The 19,227-nt window shown below is 63.2% G+C and overlaps 6 protein-coding genes across 6 annotated transcripts; all 6 read right to left on the reverse strand.

Moving 5' to 3' along the window:
* Positions 1-1,008: 1,008 nt before the first annotated feature.
* Positions 1,009-3,279, reverse strand: LINJ_24_2050 (conserved hypothetical protein; the record flags this gene model as incomplete). Its single annotated transcript, XM_001465959.1, has 1 exon — positions 1,009-3,279. The coding sequence occupies one exon, from the start codon at positions 3,277-3,279 to the stop codon at positions 1,009-1,011; it is 2,271 nt and encodes a 756-aa protein (XP_001465996.1).
* A 1,373-nt stretch (positions 3,280-4,652) lies between these two features.
* On the reverse strand, positions 4,653-5,453 carry LINJ_24_2060 (conserved hypothetical protein; the record flags this gene model as incomplete). The annotated part of the gene is made up of 1 exon (XM_001465960.1): positions 4,653-5,453. One exon carries the CDS (start codon positions 5,451-5,453, stop codon positions 4,653-4,655), a length of 801 nt encoding a protein of 266 aa, XP_001465997.1.
* A 938-nt stretch (positions 5,454-6,391) lies between these two features.
* Positions 6,392-7,450, reverse strand: LINJ_24_2070 (conserved hypothetical protein; the record flags this gene model as incomplete). The annotated part of the gene is made up of 1 exon (XM_001465961.1): positions 6,392-7,450. One exon carries the CDS (start codon positions 7,448-7,450, stop codon positions 6,392-6,394), a length of 1,059 nt encoding a protein of 352 aa, XP_001465998.1.
* Positions 7,451-7,845: 395 nt separating this feature from the next.
* Positions 7,846-9,615, reverse strand: LINJ_24_2080 (conserved hypothetical protein; the record flags this gene model as incomplete). Its single annotated transcript, XM_001465962.1, has 1 exon — positions 7,846-9,615. One exon carries the CDS (start codon positions 9,613-9,615, stop codon positions 7,846-7,848), a length of 1,770 nt encoding a protein of 589 aa, XP_001465999.1.
* A 473-nt stretch (positions 9,616-10,088) lies between these two features.
* On the reverse strand, positions 10,089-13,358 carry LINJ_24_2090 (putative PI3-kinase; the record flags this gene model as incomplete). Its single annotated transcript, XM_001465963.2, has 1 exon — positions 10,089-13,358. The coding sequence occupies one exon, from the start codon at positions 13,356-13,358 to the stop codon at positions 10,089-10,091; it is 3,270 nt and encodes a 1,089-aa protein (XP_001466000.2).
* Positions 13,359-14,278: 920 nt separating this feature from the next.
* On the reverse strand, positions 14,279-18,616 carry LINJ_24_2100 (putative tubulin folding cofactor D; the record flags this gene model as incomplete). The annotated part of the gene is made up of 1 exon (XM_001465964.1): positions 14,279-18,616. The coding sequence occupies one exon, from the start codon at positions 18,614-18,616 to the stop codon at positions 14,279-14,281; it is 4,338 nt and encodes a 1,445-aa protein (XP_001466001.1).
* Positions 18,617-19,227: the final 611 nt, after the last annotated feature.

Here is a 19,227-nt window from a genome sequence, read left to right on the forward strand (position 1 = left end):
CACACAATAACGAGGGAGTGAGGGGATGGGCTGAGTGCCAGAGCGGACGGCTGTCGAACCCTACGCAGCGATGCAAGTCACATGAAGCGCCTCCTCAACGACGGTCAACGGCGAGGGTGGCGGCAGAGGCAGCTGACCTCCCCACAATGCAGACTCTCGTTGCTTCTCCCGTTGACGGTTGCGAAAAAAAAATAAAGGTCAAAAGCTCTATGCGGCCGTATCTTCTATGAGGGAGACGGGGAGAGGATGGGGAGGGAGGTGTTGGTGGTGGCGGCGGTGGCACATGGAACGACAACTCTGAATCCAGTGCAACTCTCTCTCTCTATGTATATATATATATATGTAAAGAGAAGAGGATGCGTATTGAGGCGCCCGTGTGGACCTATGCAGGGGTTCGGGGGTGGGGAGGGGGAGGATGGCCCAGTAAGATGGGATGCGGGGTGGATTGATGGAGGAGGTTGTGTGAGGTTGGAAGCGGAGCCTTGCGAGCAGCACATTCAGCACAGCTCAGCGCAAGTGAACGCCACGTCTGCGCTGCGCTGCTTTCTCTGCCTCGCTAACTCTCTGTGCGTATTGGATGCACGATGGTGCCGCACCGCACGCACACATCGGCACAAAGTCCCCTTCTGTGTGCTTATTGCCTCTAATTGCCATGCGCACACGCGCACCTCTTCGGTTTACCAAGTACGAATGGCGCACTCCCTCACTGCTGCACTTCAACAGTAACAACCTCACCGACCGAAAAAAAAAAACACTGGCACACCCACAGACGAGGAGGGGAGGGACAGGGCAGCATCGGATGCGCCGAGCCTCCCTCCAGCAAGACGACTCGCCTTCCTCACCGGCTCCACGCAAGCCGCAGCAGGTCATCCGCGTTGCACCCCATTGTCCTCTGCCGCTCAGGTGCCTCTCCACAAAGCATCCTGCATGGGACGAGCGGCAGCGGAAGACGGTAGGCGAAGGATCCTGACGCAGGACTAGACGAGCGCGTAGATACACGTGCGGGCACTACAGCTGCTGCTCCAGCTCATTCAACATGGTGAACACCTTCCTCAGGCGCGCGTTGGCCGTGCGGAAGGCGTCACCGCCACGGCGGTGCACAATCCCATCGAGGATGATCTGCCGCCACTCTGCCAGCATGCCGTCCATCTCGGCAACGCGGCCCTCGAGACTGGCAAGCCGCTCCACGAGCCGCCGTCGCCGCTGCGCCTGCACCATTTCGCGTCGATTCACGTCGCCACTGAGCTGTTCGATGCGCCTAACGAGGTTGAGCGTTGCGGCGCTCATCTCCGCCTCGGGAACACCGCGCAACCAGCAGCGGTGGCACTCCGGCACGGCATTGAGCAGGTCGAGCACAGCCGGCTGAGGATCACGCAGGCGTGATGTCGCTTCAGCGCCGGCGGAGGGGTGTAACCCTAGTTTGCCGCAGCGCGCGTACAGGGCGGACCGCAGCACGGCAGCGAGACTAATCGCCAGAATGTTGCCCCGCTCGCACAAGCCGTCCATCGTGGACACCTCCGGCACCAGCACGAGCTCGGTGCACCCCACGGCAATGCTCGCGTCCCTTGTGTCGTAGGGCAGACGCAGAGCGATGGGCGACGGTGGGGCAGCGTCAGTGCTAAGCAGCGGCAGTGCTACTGCTTCGCGTTCCCGCTCTCGCGCGTCGGCACAGGCAGGGCGCCAACATGCCCACCCCTGCCGCCGCCGATCCCATCGCGGAAACGCCATGACAAACGCCGTCTCCCCTGCAACGCCGCTGCGAACCACGCACACGTTCTGAGAGAGGGTCATGCTCACACTGTGCGTGATGGATGGAACGCCCGGGGCTAAAGAGGCCCGTGCGCCCAGGGAGCCGCTGAGGTGCAGCGTGAAGCATATGTTCGGCGAGCCAACAGCGCGCACGTGCGCGACCCGGTGGCGGGCCAGCAGGTCCGGCTCACTCACCCACGCCCCCCTGACGAGCCCGTTGGCGGTGAGGAAGAACACCGCGTGCGTGCCGGCGTCCTCGTCAACAAGGCAGCCGCCAACGGCGACCGCCTCGTCCCCGGCCGCGCCGGTGTCGTCGCCAGAGATGAGGTGATACACCTCCACACTCAGCGGGGTCGCGGCCACCTCGGCCCTCCGCAGTATCTCCTCCTCGCGTGTGCGGACTCGGCCATCGTCTGTGGCGGCTGCCGTCGCGACCACGGGAAGGCAGTCGTCGCCGAGGTGCACTGCGTACACGTCGCCGCTGCTGCTGAGTAGGAGAAGGATAACAGGGGTGCTCTCCGTCGGCGGCAGCGCGTACATGTCTACAAGGTCCAGCTGAGAGGTGGGCAGCATCGCGGGCTTGGGGATCGGCGGGTGCGAGGCAGCGCCCTCCGCACCGACTTCATCAGCGCTGGAAACTGGCACCATCTCGTCATGGTCAATGCGCTCTGAAAAGGCGTGACTTGGTGGGTGGGCGATGTTGCTTGCAGTAACGATCGCGTCGTCACTGCCGTGGAGGGCCAAGGAGCGAAATCCCGCCACCTCTGCGGTGGTGGCATGCGCCGGGCGTGCAGGCGGCAGACGGGTGGTGCTGACTTTTCCAGCCAGAGCCTTGACACGCGTACTCTGCGACTCCTCCTTGTCTGGCGCGGTTGCGCCCTTGGCAGGGCTAATGGTCGCTGGCGCCGTCGACTGGATCGAGGGAGAAGGGTGCACATGCGCCTCGGCGTCAGAGAGGCTGCGCTCAATGACGGGTCGAAGGGCGATACGACGGTGTAGGGGCACAATGACACCCAAGTAAGACTGGTCCGTGTCGTAGATGGTCAGGTCGCCCGAGATGAACAACACACACAGCGCGTGATGCGCCACAGTGTGCCAGCACACGCTCTGCACCACCTCGGGCATCTCCAGCTCACACACCGCTGCTGGCAAAACGGAGATGTCAATGATGTAGTGGTGACGGCGCACGTTGCTGATGAAGGCGATTTTGTGACCGTCAGGAGAGGCGTGGGCGGAGTGGCGGAGCAGCGGCGTCGACGCGACGGCGGCGGAAACCACCGCTTCTTTGACGCTAACGTCCTCTGTGGGCTGCCCCGCCCTCGCTGCGGACTCGGCATACCGGCTGCGCTCCGCCTCATCGCATGCCAGGGAGGCGTGTGGAAGAAAGCGCGTTTTGCGACTCAGCGGCAGCGGTACCAACTGCTCTGCTGGTGAGAAGGAGCTCGAGAAGAGGAACGCGGTGTCTGTGACATCGCGCGTGACAGCGAGGAAGGCGTTGTTGCCGATGTGCGCGGCGCCATTGGAGCGCATCGTCTCCGCAAGGGCCTTGGATTGCGTGCGCGTGCGGGGAGGTGGGGCGAGGGGGACTCTCAGGTCGCCCGCTCGATGCTTTAAGGTCAGAGAGGGAGATGGGCAAAGTAGGGAAGTGGGGCAGACGGCTGGTGTGCCGCTGGTCTCTCGCTCATTGTTGACGCATGCCTTGTACGGCTGCTGCTTCTGCCGTGCACATGCGTGTTTCTGTGCGAAGAGGGCCGGAGGAGAGATGCGGGAAGAAGAAAGCGAAGCGGTGTGCTAAGAATGCTTGCGTGCCGGCGTGGGCATCTGTCTCTGGCGCGTGCCGGTGAGCACGCACTCTTTGGCCGTGCGGGGAGGAAAGGATCCGATGATGTGTCTCTTTCCTGGTCTCCCCAAAGAGACACACCGAGAGCCACTTCCGCTCACCTTTACAAGCACGGAGATGCAGAGAGGAGGGTGTCGTGGTGAGAAAGGGCCTCGCGAGGTGCGGGCACGCCCTTGCTGTCGGTAGGCTGCTGCGTCCCTCGCTCCGCTGAGCCTCGACACTGGTGCCCGATGCTGACGGCCTACTCGTCTTTTCGTTTCCTTGTGTCCTTCACATGCTTGTACACACGCACTTGCTCTCCCTCGTGTATCGCATGCGCATCGCTGACCCTCCTCCCCACTCATCCACACACACTCAACTCACGCGGCGGTAGAGCGAGGAAAGGAGCGATGCAACGGGCAGCGTGACGCACAGCATCGAAGAGGAGGAGGAGCGAACAGCGATCTCAACAACATCGTAAGGCGAACACACGCGAACAGCAACAAATGGGGCGCATCCGCCGTCGCACAGACGGAGACGGACACACACACACACACACACAACACAGAGAGAGGCGTTGAAGGTACACGAAATACGTGCGTTATCGCCGCTGTTGGTTGCCTGCAACGTAAGAGATGTGCACGGTGCGACAGCGACGACAGCGACAAGGTGATAGTGGTGGTGCTCGTGGTGAGGACGATACCAGTGAGTCCTGCATCGACAGGCACACTCTCACGCACAGGACACAAGCCCACTCGTAGAGCGAGAGAGCGAGAGAAAAAAAAAACATGGAGGAGGGAGGGAGGAGGGCTGCATACATCAGTAGACATGGAAGGAGGTGAAGGACAGGAAGACACACACACACACACAGTAAAAGAGGAGGAGTACAAGGAGAAAGGGTGTGCAGGCAGCACACGCGCAGATGCACCGACACACCCATGTTCTATCACAACAGCGACAGTACACGCTCACATGCACACAGTGCAGAAAAAGATGCACACGCACACGCACCGGCACGTATCCAGTAGGAGCAGTGCCGCGACACACTCGTGCATGCCTGTGCTTGTGGTTGCCCTCGTGCATACTAGTACATGGTATCGCCGGAGGGGATGTTGTAGACGGAGAGCTTGAGGTGACCATCGCGCGAGGCAGGGCGCGTCGGCACGAAGGCGGCTGGGCAGTCGTGGCGCATGTGCATCGGCGGCACTTGATACGCCTCGGAGACTGTGGTCTGAAAGTCACGGTTCTCAGGCAGGGCGACGGGCTGAACGTCGCGGGCGGCGCTGCGCGTCATCGGCACTTCCTTCGGCTGGTACTCCGCTGTGTAGCTGGTAATGCCGTCGAAGGGGAGGCTATTCTGCAGGGTGTCGTCCGCCTTGAAGCTCTTTGGCGGCTTCGGCAGCCTACCCTGCTCGGCCAGGTCACGCACCGGCTCCTCCATCGCCCCCTTCGTCGTCACGTACGTACCCGGCAGTTTCGGGAGTGGGTCCTCCCTGCGCTTGGTACGGTTGTAGTCGGGCATCCAGCCTGGAAAGTCGGCGCGGTTCGTTGTAGTGCCTTCAAACGGCAGTGGTGCCGCTGCGGCCTCACGGGGCTTGTAGGACTCCGCCGGGCGCAGGTCCTTACCCTTCAGCAAGTCTGCCGCTTCCTGCTTCGTCGTTTTGAAGTGGCCGGGCTCTGCCTTGGACGGAAACACCGTCTGCCTTGCTTTGCGCGGCCGCTCTCGCTCAATCTTCTTGCCAACGTACTCATCGCGGTATGTCGTCTCCCCAACGAATGGGACGCGCAAGCCGGGGCACTGGTGCTTGCCACACTCGCAAATGCGGCACACACAGGTGCGGCCATCGCCGTAGTCGAGGCTGGCGACGGAGTGCAGCTGCGTCATGATGCCGTAGAGGTGTTGTTTCTCTGATGATGGGTGGGGTGGGGAGGGGCTACACCCAGTGCTCAGTGGTGGCCTGTATATGCGCGTCTGAGGACAGCGTGGAGGCCACACGCGCGCGCGGAGTGCGAGGCCACTGCAGGAGGCAGTGGGGCAGGGAGGGGAGGGGGAGCTCTAGAGATAGCAGAACGACAAAACCCGCTGTAGCCGCTGGGGTAAGGGGTGGGGGGAGGAGAGACGACGAGAAGAGCGAGCGGCGTGCAGCGAGGGGAGAAAGAGAGGCTTGTGCTTGAGGAGCGGCTGCTCTACGGGAAACTATGAGTTTGTGAAGCCGCACCGTGCGATTAGAGAAAAGGGAAAAGGAAGGGAGATGGGGACGTGTGAGAGAGGAGGAAGTAGGCGGATGCACTGCTACGGTTCGGCGATCCGCACGAAAACGTGCGCGCGCGGCTTTTCTTTCATCTCTCTACCCCTCCGCGTTGTATATCCGTCACCGCACGTTGCATGACCTGGTGGTGAGGCCAGCACACAGGACGTACAGCACAGATGCACGCGCACCGGTGCCTTCCGCCTCCGCGCGCCTATCGTGCAACTGGAGCGAGAGGAGATGGGGGTAGGGGGGAGGAGGTTGAGAGACAGAGAAGGCGCTCGAGAGTTGGACGCAGCGTGGCACATAGGCGTGGCAGCTGCCGTCGCAGACCCCGTGATGGGGGGGGGTGGCGGAGGGCAAAACGCACTGGAAGAAGGGAAGGGGAGGCGCACGCACTCCACGTGGAGCTCAAGGGCGGGGCGGGGGCACAAAGCACACAGACAAGCGAACGGCGGGGTGGCGGTGGCGGTGGCTGAGCGAGAGAGTGTGAGGGACGAAGGAAAAGGAGCACACTGTACATGAAGAAGAAAAGGTGCACACAGAGAGAGAGATATCCGACTCTGCTGTGGCGCTATCGCACTACGGACTTGGACATCTGTATGCACACAAGGCGGTCGGCTAGTTCAGGCAGCGTCAAGTTCTCCGACGCCGCCTTGGAAGGCCGCCGCGGCCGCGGTGCTGTCATGGCGCCCCCATAGCGGCTAAGGTGCAGCTGAACGCTGTTCTTGGTGGAGGTGGTGCTCAGGTGCATGTTGCCAGTGGCGACGATGGGCCCGTTCGAGGAGCCGTGGCTGAAGATGGACCCCGTCTCGTCATCTACGTTGTCGGAGCCCATGCGATGCCGCTGCTCCGCGTCCGCTGCACTGCTCCTTCCCTTCTCGCCTGATGCGTCCGCCATGCCGACTTCAGCGCCATCCTGCTGAGCCTCCATCGAGTGCTCTGCCGCAATGCTCTGAAGCGTTTTCTGCCGCATGTCCTGCTGACTAGCGCTTCGCTGAGGCGCGGGGTGCGCGCAGTAGTACGCCGCAGCCTCCTTCGCCATCTGCGCGTCCAGCTTATGGGGGCCGTGGTGAGTGCTGTAGCTGCCCCTCCACGGAGGCACCGTGCCCTCGAGTGCCGGCCGCGATGGAACGATGCGGTCGCGATCCACGCCAGCGCAGTAAACGGCACCGTTGCGTCCCACCGTAGGCAACTTTCCGTCGCGTCCTCTCTGGTGCGGCATGGCACCGCCAATCATGCCGCTGCCATACATTGCCTCCTGGTACTTGCGCGGCTCAGCGAGGCGGCAAAGGCAGGCGTGTCGCGAGCGACGCGAGGCGACCTCGGCAGCAGTGAGAGAGCGACGACACGTCTTGGTCGCTAGGCGCCGCTGCGCGCGCTCGTCTTTGACGCGGCGCCGCTCGAGCGCCTCGGCCTCTTCGGCGTGCACGCGCGCAACCTCGTCGGCTCGCGCCCGCTCGTACGCGCGGAAGGCCGCCTCGCGTTGGCGTTGCGCCTCCTGCTCTCCAGGCAATTTGCGTCTGTGCACGATACTCCGCACACGCGCCGCATTTTCCCGATCGATGGCGGCGGCGAAGTTGCTGTACTGGTTGGCAGTGTAGAACTCCACCCGTGGGCCACCGTACCCCATGACGAAGACGACAAGACGTGTGAGAAAGAGGAAGACCCCTCCGGGTGCGCGTCTGTGGACGAGTGCAGAGAGTGGCAGAAAGGGGGAAGTGAAAACCTGCGGCACTTCTGGGCAGGGCGAGAGGAAGAGGCGGGGGGGGCGGTGCAGGAGAAGTGGCGAGACGGTCGCAGCATGAGGTGAGATCCATGAGCGAAGGGGAAAGAAGAAAGGAAGGGGGAGAGAGCGACACAGTATCCGCTCACTTCTATCAGTGCACGACTGGCCATGCTACTCGCACACGTCGCCCCCTCCCCCCTTTGAGGCGTCGCCCACAGTTTTGGTTTCCTTGCAATATATACATATATATATATATATGTATGTGTGTGTGTGTGCCGCTCTTTGGCGATGCTGCACGCTCAAGTGGAAGGCGGAGAGGAGGCGGGCACAACATAGAACGAATCCAACGCCCGCTTCAGCTGCGGTGACGCGCGAGGCTGCGCCAGCCCGATCACCTCCGTCGCTGTCACACCGTGGAGCCACTTGTTCGTCGTGGTGCAGAAGTAGCCGTAGCCGTTGTCGATGAAGACGCCGTCAAAGCACACCCACGCGTCCGACGCCGCCGCCGCCGTGGCAGTGCGCGCATCACCTGCGGCCGCGGCGAGCGCCTCTGGCCAACTATATGGCACGCGGTACCCCTCTTGAAGCATCGCCGCCCGTCTCTGCACAACCTGCGCGACATCGAGGGGGCCGGCAGAAGGGGAGGAGGAGGACGACTTCGCCACCCCACCGGTGCCGCCAAAAAAGCGCTTCTCGATCTTCAAGCGAATATCCCACCACAGCGGGAGCACCAAAACGTAGTCCACCACCGCTGCTGCCGCACCGGTGCTCGCCATTGCGCTGCGCATGTCGCGCACGAGCTTCTGAAAGAGCAGCTCGCATAGATCTTCGTCGTACGGCACGTCCAGCGTGAGAAGCAGCGGTTTGCCATCAGGGTTGATCACCGCGTCACTGTAAATGCGCTGCGGGTCGACAGCGACGGCGCTGCCTATGCTGCCAAAGTACTGATCCGTGTCGTAGAAGGCAGAGCAGAAGTGATTTGGCACCTCCTCGGCCACGGCGCCATCGCTGTCGGATGCGGCGCCTTTGAACGTGCCGGGCTGCGGCGTTTTCATGTATGCGTTGATGGGCGATGCGCAGAGGTCCATGACATGGTAGCCTGCCGCGTGCAGATGCTGCTTCAGTCGCGTGTCGGCGCAGAGCTGCAGGCTTCCCGTCGCGAGACCACCTTCGTAGCGGAGGATGACGGTGGCGGCGCGCAGCTGGAAGCGGAGCTGACGCGCGTCTGCAGAGAATACACCCTTGTCGTAGCGCGCCTGCTCGGATGCCTCGGAGAAGAAGTCGTAGCACATTCGCAGTTTCTCCATCGCCGCCCACGGCAGCGACACCGGCGGACAGTCGCGGCACTGCTCTCGACGCCAGTGACGCGGCCACTGGACCGACACCTCCGCGATGGGGCCGGCGATGCGCTGCTGCTGAGGGGTTCGCTGCGGGTCATCGGCTTCGAGGCGGCGGATACGGGGCTTCAGTGCCTGGGTCGGGGTGACGCCTTGCATGCCGGCCTCGATGGCTTCGGCAGCGGCGACGCAGCGCTTGGCGAGGGAGAAATTCTTCACCAGCTGCACCAGCGCGGCTACGGCAGCCGAGTTGTATGTGCCGTTGGACTTGATGGACAGGTCCCGCACCAACTGCTCATCGTAGGTGCGCAGATCTTGCTTGCCTTTGATGACGCTGCTACCGGTCGCCGCGGCGGACGACGCGTGCGCACCTCTCGCGTTGGTCATGGCATGCCGAAGCTGATCTGCGGAAGGGAAGAAGCGGATCTCGGCCTCGCGGAGGCGCGCCGCAGAGGGTGTGCCCCGGCTTGGGTCTTTATGCGGTTCATCCCGCGCCGGTAGGTGCACGCGCGCTACCTGGGAGAGGATCCACTTGCCAAGCGCCTCCTGGGCGTGTCGCCACAGCTTGCGGGGCTCTCGCCACTGCACAACTCTGCTTGCGGCCACAGCCTCCAGTGCTTGCAGAAAATCGCGGCGTATCTTGGTCCACTGCTGGATGATCAGCACTTCGCGGTGAAACGCCAGGGCGGGGTGGTGAGCTTCTGCCGCGTCACCGTTGCTGCTGCGCTTCATTACGAGTCACACGAATTAAGGAGAGTGGGGAGGGGAGAACCTCTCTCTCTGCACATATACACGTGCGTGCATGTGTGTGCATGCGCGGCCTCGGCCAGGGCAATAGGCCAGAGGTGAGGTGAGCAGGAGGAGCAAGAAGAGGGTCAGTGAAGAGCAGGGCTGGTGCCATCACCGGCCGAGAGGTCACATACCCATGTATGCACATCTGCGAGATTTGGGGGCAGGGGGAGGCGGGCGTACTTGCGCAGGCCCTTCCCACCCCCACCAAAACCTCGTCGCACTACGCCTGTCGGCAGCACCTGTGGCTTGGCGTGTGCCGGCGGTGTTGTGTGACAAAGGCCGCGCATGGACCTCCTTACCGCTGCTTCCCTTGTCTCCCTCTTTCTCTTTCGGAGTGTCGCCGTGCCTCTGCAAGCTCGCTCATCACACAGCAGGGGGACAGATACACCGATAGGGCGCCGAGGGCACCGCAGTTAACCACGGGTAGCCTGTGCAGCGGCGTGCAGGACGTCCCAGAGGTTCGTAAATATAGAGCCAACGCTGTCGGCGATCACGTTCTGCAGGTACTGCGTCGCCTGGGCGTTGGTCAGGTCAAGCCGCAGCTTTTCCTGTACCTTCAGCAGGTTCACGCGAGGGTCGCCACCCTCCCCGGTTACTTGTGGCATACCCTCAGTGTGAGCGCCGAGCAGCAGTATGTGAAGCAGCAGCGGGGCGTGCTTGCGTAGCGTGTTGTAGGCGCTGCAGCAGTACAGCTTGAACTCAGTGAAGCCGGTGCTCTGCGGCCCACCAAGCACCTCCACCATCTCACGGTTGATCTTCATGGGCGGCGGGAAGGGCTTCGGGTCGTTGCCGAGCACGTAGCCGAAGTCGATGTGCAGCAGTCGGCCGTCCTGTGTGATGAGGATGTTCTCCAAGTGGCGGTCGCCGATGCCAAGGACGAAGGTGATGACGCAGTAGCCGGCGAAGCTGCGAGTGTAGCGGTCCATCGCCTGCCGCAGCAGCTCCGCCGTGCTGTTGTACACCCGCAGGTACTTCAGCACGTCGCGCTGCACGCTGAAAAACGTCGTCACCTGCGGCACAATTTCGACAAGACCCTCGTTCGGGGCGGTGGCAATCACGCGATACGGTGTCAAGTAGAGTTGCAGTCCATCTCGCTGTAGGAGGTCGTCCATAAGGCGGATAAGCTGGACAATGAGCTGGTCCTGCCGGATGTCGTCGTTGTACTTGTACATCATGGCCAGCGGCACTGTGTCGCCTTCCCCGGCTCCGAGAAAGCCTTCTGCCTGTTCCTCCGCCGCAACGGCTGCGCTGGCACCGCCGCCACTGCTGTTCATCCCTTGCAGTCCACCGCTGCGCTGCTGGGACGGTGCGGGCTGCATCGCGAGCGGTGTCAGCAAGCAGGGAGACGGCGAAGCACCGTAGAGCGGCTCGCCCCCTCGCCCACCGCCCCACGCGAGACCCGCTGGCCGCAGGGCCGTGAAAGTCAGGCGCATCGGCAGCTTGGCGCTCTTGAAGATGTACAGCGAATCGGAAAGGAGCCCCGTGATGGGGATGCCGGGGTGTGTCGCGAGCGTCGCGACGCCGTAGCGGTCCAGCACGTCAACGGCTGAGGCGTGGCGGCTGCGGTACTGCTGCTTGGCTCCGCTCTGAGACGGAGGAGACCGTGGCGCACTTCCTTGTGACTGTGGTGACAGGGGCGGAAAGCGCAAACGCCGCACTTCGTCATCGGCGGCGCTGTCCACGTCGCTTGCCTCGACAGCACTGCTCCCGTCGCCTCCGTTCGCGTCGGCCTCCTCGCTGCCGTCGCCGGTGCGGGCAGAGCTCATCGAGTGCTCCTCCCGCATACCCGCCGAGGAGTGCGTCATGAGGCTGCTGCTGAAGCTCCCATTCACGTTTCTCCTGGACGGCATGCCGTGGTGCACAGAGGAGAAGAGGGCGCGCAGGCCGCACGCCTGCTTTGCGATCAGCTTGTTGCCCAGCGCCGTCTTCCCCAGGCGATCTAGTGAGCTCTGCTGCAGCTGGCGGCTGAGCAGCTGCAGCACCCGGTGCATTGCGTGCTGCTGGCGGAGACGTGTGGCGAAGTGCGGGCACTGCTGTGTCAACCGCTCCGACAAGCGACGCAACAGTGGCTCGAAGAGGGCCCTGCCGCCATGCCTGTCATCGCTCGCCTTTCCCGCAGCACTCAAGGTGCGACGCTTCTCCAGAGCCACCTCCACCGAGAGCAGGGTGTAGAGGGTGCTGCACAGCTCCCAGCATCCCACGGCGCGCTCCACCAAGAAGTTAGCCAGCTCCGCCTCCGCCGAGTCGTACCGCACTGCCTGCACAAGCTGGAAGGCGAGTTGACACAGTCGCCCATCGCCTTCCCTGCGCAACAGGCGCACGGCGTACTGGCGCACCGGCGCCACATGGTCAAAGTAGAAGCTGAGGCACGCCAACACATCCTCGAAGGCCGGCCTCGCCCACTGATAGATGAGGGCGCAGGCGGCGCGCCGCTCGCTGGAGTGGGTGTTCGCCCAGTCGACGCACCGCATGAAGGGAAGGAAGTATTTGCCGTCGCGACATATGAAGTGACGGTACTTCCACAGTAAGCGCGTCTCCTCCAGCCGCCCACCGCCGACCCCTCCGGCGCCGGCACCCGTCACCACGGCACCGGCGACGTTGTCCAGTTGAATGGGCGGACGCCGCAAAAGGCTCGCCAGCTGGTGGCGCTCCTTCGGCCCGGGAGGGGCACTGCTGTCGGACAGAAAGTACTGTGTCTTGGACGTGATGGCCGCCTTCGCCTCGCAGAGGTTGTGCTCCTTGAAGAAGGTGTACTGATCAGGAAAAGGACGCTGAGTGAAGTCACAGGAGTCGTCTGCAGCGTCGCTGTGCTGTAGCAGGCTTTTCATGTCGTCCGACACGCGCGCCACGCCAGGCTCGAAAAAGACGGCGGTGGTGGCCGCTGGAAGGTACAGCGTCAAAATCGCTGTTGGTGCGCCGCAGGGGTCTTTGGCCGACTGTGGGCTTCCTCTGCGGACAACGGCGTTGCCATGCCGTGCATGCTCAGCCTCCAGTTGCTGTATGGACAGCGTATCCAGCCATGGGATGGGTGGCATCATGCCGCGGTGAAAGTCAGCCAGGAGCTCCGCGGCACGCGTAGAGGTGCTCCACAACTGCTCATCACTCGGAGCGTCGCCGCCCGTGCTCAGCGCCAGCTGCCGCTGGCCAACGCACAACTCTCCTGCCACGGAGTAGACGTGAAGGGCGGCCTCCGCGACGTGCGTGTCCCTGTGCCAGAGGTGCAGCTTGCAGCTTGCATCGAGCGGTACATCACACAGCTCTAGCGGAAAGACAAGCCACTCATCGGTAAACGTGTAGACCACCTCCATCTCTGCGTGCGTGTCCGTGTCGCCGCCGACAGGGGATGCGGGCGGCAGCAGGGCCGCGGCAGACGCGTACACGGCTGCCGATTCAACGACAGGGCTCAGCGGCTCATCCATGTAGACGAGTTGGGCGGTTATCTGGACAGGATAGTGGGGAAGCAGGTGAGCCACCTCGCTTACCGGGCCTGTGCGAGGCAGAGACGGCGACAGCAACGAACTCCTCAGCCGCAGCGAGCACAAGCGCAGTCTATAGAGATACTCTGCCGCTGCGTAGTCCTGCGCCGTGCGAAACGGCGCATCGTAGCGCACCCACTGCAGATCATCGCCTACGCGAGGCTGCCGCAGGACGCTCGCAATCAACGCCACACTCGTCGACGTCATGGGAGACGTGCCTAGAGGTGGTGAACGAGAGAGGAGAGCGAGGTCAGCGGTCACGACGCAGCACTGACAAGGCGTCCGCGGAAAACCGAGAGATGCACTGGCAGGCACCTCGCCAGAGAGGGAGGCGACACGCGGGGCACAACGCCGACGGCGACGAGAGGAACGAGAGAAAGACGAAAGGACGTATCGTGGGGGATATCATACGACATACGCGCGCGTGCGCGTGTGCACAGGAGAAGGGCTGCTGCGTGGCTCTTGGGCAATCATGGCGGTGCGCGCGGCGGCAACGAGGACTGGGCCGTCCGGTGCGGAGAATGCGCACCTTCAAGAACGCAAGCAATTACCGCTCTCCGAATGACCTCAGAGAACTTAGACGTGCGTGCGACCGGGTATGCAGGGGTAGAGGTGGCGCTGGAAGACCCCACAAACCACAGACAGAGGGGGAGAGAGAGACATGAAGAGTTAGAGGGAGACGGAGGGTAGGTGGAAGACAGCCGATACACACACGCACACACAAAAGGAACGCAGCTGCAGAAGGAGAAGGCAGCTGACGGTGCAACTGTATGCCGCACGAGGCGGCAGAAGCCCTCCCATGTCGCTGTGACACCCTGTGTACACCATGGACACAACGAGCAGCATCAGAAGCGAATACGCCTGAGCACCTCTGCTCCTTGCTTCTTACGGAGGCAACGGCATGACAGTCATCTATGTCCGTGCGGTTCACATCAGAGAGCGAGAGGCCTGATAGAGGAGGGGGAAGGGGTGGACGTAGTGTGCGCAAACCCACATACACTCCGCACTAGAGTCGAGAATGCGTAGCACAAGCAACGGCCAGGTATCATGGGCATCAACTGTAGTCGGGCTTCCAAGACGTCGTGCACAGCAGCACGTGAGCTCGACCCCCTCTTCGCCAAGTCGACTCAGTAGCCGGTCTCCTGCACGAGCGACTTGTACGTGGCGGCTACCGCACCCCGCAGACTCCGCGCCGGCTGCATGGAGCCTCGCTGCGCGTCTTCGTTCGCCGACTCCCCGGCGTTGGCTGCTCGAGCGGCAGGGGGGTCAATCTCCAGCATGTCGTACAGCTCATTGCGCGCAGCCCTCGTGCGCGCAGCGTCGCTGCCGTCCCACTGCACCAGCATGAGGTGCGCCATCGCGCGCCTGCACCCCTCCAGCGGGAGGCCTGCTGGGGCGAGCGCGCCGGAGGTCAACACTAGCAGCGACGCGTAGAGGTCTGAGGCCACTTTGGCCCGTACCTTGGGGTAGCGGCTGGCAATCATCGTCAGCGCAAGCGTCCACGCACCGCGCCGCACCTCGACGTCAGGGCTTCGGCACACGTTCGTCAAGAGTGGCACCATCGCCAGCAGCACGATGATGTTCAGCGCAAAGTGCTTCAGTTCCTTTCGCAGCATCTCCAGCACTGCGCGGTGCTGCTCGACAGCAAAGACGCTCTCGTTGATGAGCAGGTCCAGGACGCGGCTGGCCGGCTTCAGCATGCGCTCTTCATGCTCGTGGGCCACAAGGACGTCCATGAGACACGCAGACAGGCGCTGCGGCAAGGCAGCCGAGGCTTCAGCGCTCGTCGCGTGGTCGCCATGGAAAGCGCTGAGCAGCGCCGCCGCAGCCGGCCTGCGCACGTGCTCGGAGAGGTCACCCGCAGCCACGACGAGGCCCTCCATCGCGGCGTGGGCGAGGCTCACAGGACAGTGTATCAGCACGAACGGGCCAATGCAGCTGATGACCTGCTGCGTATTGTTCCAGGCGAGGGGTTCGCCGCGCTCGCCACCAGCGTCGCTGTCTTCACCGGTAACATGGGTCACCAAGCGCCGAAGGTGTGCCCGAAACAGCGCCACCTCTGCCTTGATACTGAGCTCGTAGTTACTCAGACCCACATCCTTGTCCGTCCCTTCGGCCCACAACGCCTTGTCGCATGGTTCGTCCAGCAGCACGCGCGTCAGCACACCTCCGGCCACAGCCCGTACACGGTCGAGCTTCTCCAAGATACATCGCACCACGCCTTGCAGCACACGCATCGTGGTGGCCGCCGTGCAGAGCGGGACTGCCGCAGCGGCTGTGAGGCCGTACGTCAGCAGAGAGGGAAGTCCCTCAAGCACGGCCAGCCGCACAAACGAGCCGACGTCGCCGCGCTTGTCCGTCGCGTAGTCCTGCAGTGCTTGCAGCACTGTTTCCTCCATTACCGTGGTGTACCACGCCGGCGTCACAGGTGGCGCGCCGGGGTCGATGCGGACGAGCACCTGCGCGAGCGAGCGCACCGCGTTGCGGCGGACATGAGCGTCCGCCAGCTCCGGGTTCTGCAGGTCCTCGGCGCTCAACAACGAGGCGCGCTGCAGCACGGGGAGAAACGCTTCGAATGCGAGAGGGGCTGATGCGCCACTGGTGGGCCCGTCGGCACTTGTCATTGCCCCTGGCGCCCACGGCGCATTCAGCAGCGTCGCAGGCAACCCACCTACCGCGGCGAGAAAGCCGCGCCGACTCAGGACACGCTGCGCCGGCAAGCAGCCTTCGTACACCTCCATCAATACCTTGCCGTGAAAGGATGGGAGAAACTTCACGAAGTATGTCTGCGCCACCGCGCAGAAGGTGTCCGCAGCGGCGTGCTGCACCCAGTCCAAAATGTTGTCCCACGAGTCCTTTAGAAATGCAAAGACGACGGCGAGGGTCCGCACCTTGTCTACCCGCCCACCAACTCGTCTCACCTCCACCGTGTTCGGCAAGGGCAGGGACTGGCCAGCAATGGCTTGCAGCATGACGCAGCATGCTTGTCGGATGTGCGTGCCACCGCGCGCGCTAAAGCCACGAGACCCCTCAAGAGTTGCCAGCATACCAATAAACTGCACTATGTGACCCTCGCTCCACGCAGACGGCGTGAGGTTGCGGATGAGCTCCGCGATGGCGAGGATGGCGCCATGACGCGTCGCCACTGTCGTGTCCTCGACTCGCCTCAGCAGCTCCGGCAGCACCTCCTCGAGAATCGTAGCGGCAGGCTCACGGATGGCAACGAGCCCGAGCGCGATGGCGGCCATCTGGCGCACATTGCGGTCCCAATGCAGCAGCTTTGCACCAACGAGCTCCCGCAGCATCCCATCTCGGTACGTGTCGTACTGCGCGATCACCGGCGCCACTACCGTGTACGCGTGCCGCAGCGAGGCAAGCGAAAAGAAGTCCACCGCCGTCACCAGCTCGATACCGTGCTCAAAGTTGCCGAGACGACCCACGCACTCCTGAAAAGCGGCAGCCGCTGCGCGGCGCACGTTCACCTCACGATCGAAAAGCGCCGTAACCACAAGCGCGACGCTCAGCTGGCGCACGTGGATGACGAGGTCTTCAGCGTCGTAGGCGCGCGCCACGGACCAGCAAGTGTAGCACGCGGCATCCCGCACGTGCGCTCCTACGCTGTAGGTGCCCCTGCTGAGGTCGTACGCCAGGCCCTCGGCAACCAATGGCACCACCTTTGACAGCAGCGCCGTACCCACGAGGCCGCGGCGGCACAGCTCGGCGATCGTAAGGAGGCCGCCGTGCCAATGGGCGTCGCTGTACGCGTTTCTGAATACCTTTAGTACCTCCCCCATGACCTCCTCGGCAAACACCGCAGGTAGTCGCTCGCAGACGCGACCGATGCCCTTGGCTGCGCTCCAGCGCACTACTGTGTCCTTGTGCCCAACGGCCTGGAGAAGAAGCCCAATCCCAGTCTCAAGGCTTTCCTCGTCTCCGTCCAGCCCGTCGATCTTGTCTTCATCGACGGCGTCCCTGCCCGCCTCTTCCTCCTGCCGCGCGCTCAGCTGCGCCGCGCCCTCGGCAGCCGCAACGCCGAGGTTGGCGCTGAGGGAGGCAATGTGCCGGCTGTAGCGCCACTCGGCTCGGCGGCGTTTCAACATGGACAGCACCAGCCGCTGGCCCACCTTTGTCGCTGTCTTGCAGAGGAGGCTATCGTTGAGGTGTTGCTCAAAGACGGCCGCCACACACGCCAGCAGGCGAGGTGCGAAGCCGACGAGCTCCTCCCGTCGTCCGAGCTTCATAGTCTTCGCAATCGCGAGCAGCACGCCAGGCAGTAGGAAAGGCTGCGACAAGAGTGAGCTGAAGGTGTTCTGCGTCCCCTCGGCGAGGAAGGCCCACGGAGCCCCTGGCGGCACCACCGTCGCCGCCCCGCCAACACCCACGGTCGCGGTGGGCGAGGTGGATTCCAGAATGAAGTTTGCAAAGTCGAAGAAGAGCCCTCGATGCCGTGCACTGTCGGGCCGAGTGAGCAGGCGGGCGACGAGGAGGGCCGCCGCCTCGCGACACTTGGACGTGTCGGCGAGGAAGCGGCTTGCTGTGACAAGGGTGGCGTCTGAGAGCGGTAGCCGTCGAACCGCCGCCGAGCCGCCGCCTTCCTCGGCGGAGTTCGTGTCGACAAGGGCTAGAGAGAAGGGCACGAGGACGAGATTCGAGAGCCACAGCAGCAGGCAGTAGCGCACCTCCCACTCGCGCTGCCGCGTCGCGTCGGCCACCCACAGCTGCAGCGTGTAAAAGACGTCTTCGTAGTGCCCCACGTTATTGGGGAAGTGGCTCGTACAGCACTTTTCTCCAGCGGTCTTGACGACGCTGTAGAGGGCCTTGCACACTACGTGCAGCGGGGTCTTGGGTGCGTCCGCATCGAACATGGTCAAGTCCTGACCCAGCGCACTCGCCACCACCAGCGTCTGCGTCGCCGCCGCAGACGCCGGTGGTGCCGATGCCGCCCCGGCAACGGTGGACGATGTCAAGGCTTCCCCAGCACCCGCAGCTGCCGTAGGCGACTCTCCCGCTCCCGACCCCGCTTCGCGTGCCCACACCTCCGCGGCGTTGGGCAGATAGCGGAGAAGCAGGTCCACGAGAGGCTGTATCAGCATCTCCAGGTACGGGTACAAGAGATGCGGGCTGTTCTGGTAGCGGTCGACAATCTTCGCGAAGCGATCTTCCAACATGGCAGCCACTCCGTTCGGGTCCTGGCCGACAGAGGGCAAAAGCTGCTTATTTGTCGGCGGCAACAGCTCTGCAGCGCGCGCGAGCAGAGCGGCACACTCCGCCTCCTCCTCGAAGAAGGACGGGTCGCACGCCTCTTCGTCATCGTTATTATCTAGCATGCCCGTGTCCGAAGCGACAGCTGTGTCCTCCTCAGCGTTGGGCACATCGCCTGCGCTGACCATCGTCGCCGCTGGCGCGGGATCACTCGCATCCGCCCGCGCGTCCATTGGCGTTTTCTCCACGTGAGGTGACGGCATCCTAAGCTGGGGAGAGACGTGAGAATAACAATAAGAAGGGGGCTGAGGGTCGAAGTGTCGCGCCGAACAAGTTAGCTGGATTGCTCTCGTGTGAATTGCTATGCCACAGATGATGGCCTTAGTCCGCCCTCCGTCTGTGTCAGTGCGTCTATGGCAGTGCTCGTTGCCCTGTGGGCTTGAGTGCGTCCGTGTGCTCGTGGGCTCGCGGGACGTCCCAGTGAGCAGCCCGACAACGCGACATGTGTGAGTGAAACAAGTCAAAGATGGAGAGCGAGGTGAGGTAAGAGCGAAGGAGGCAACCGCTGAGATGGCGTGGGGGAGGCCGGCGTGCACCCCTGCGATCAGGAGAAGAGTTCAAGCTCGCAACATGGGGGGGGGGGGCGGATGGGGAGTGGCGCATGCAAGAGCACACGCCGCATGATGCCATGCACCACCTTGCAAGGCTCCTCGTCCGCGCGTTGCCCCCTCACTGCAAAGTGGCTACGCACCAGAGTGCCATTCGTTTCTAATCGCCAGTTCATCGCGCAGTCGCGTCCATAGAATGGAAGGCACCTCCTTGTTTCTACGGTTTTGTTTCGCTAAGGGATATGCGAGCCCTGAACAGCGGGGTA

The sequence above is a fragment of the Leishmania infantum genome, chromosome 24 (genome assembly GCF_000002875.2).
Source record: "Leishmania infantum JPCM5 genome chromosome 24".
Taxonomy (NCBI): Eukaryota; Euglenozoa; class Kinetoplastea; order Trypanosomatida; family Trypanosomatidae; genus Leishmania; species Leishmania infantum.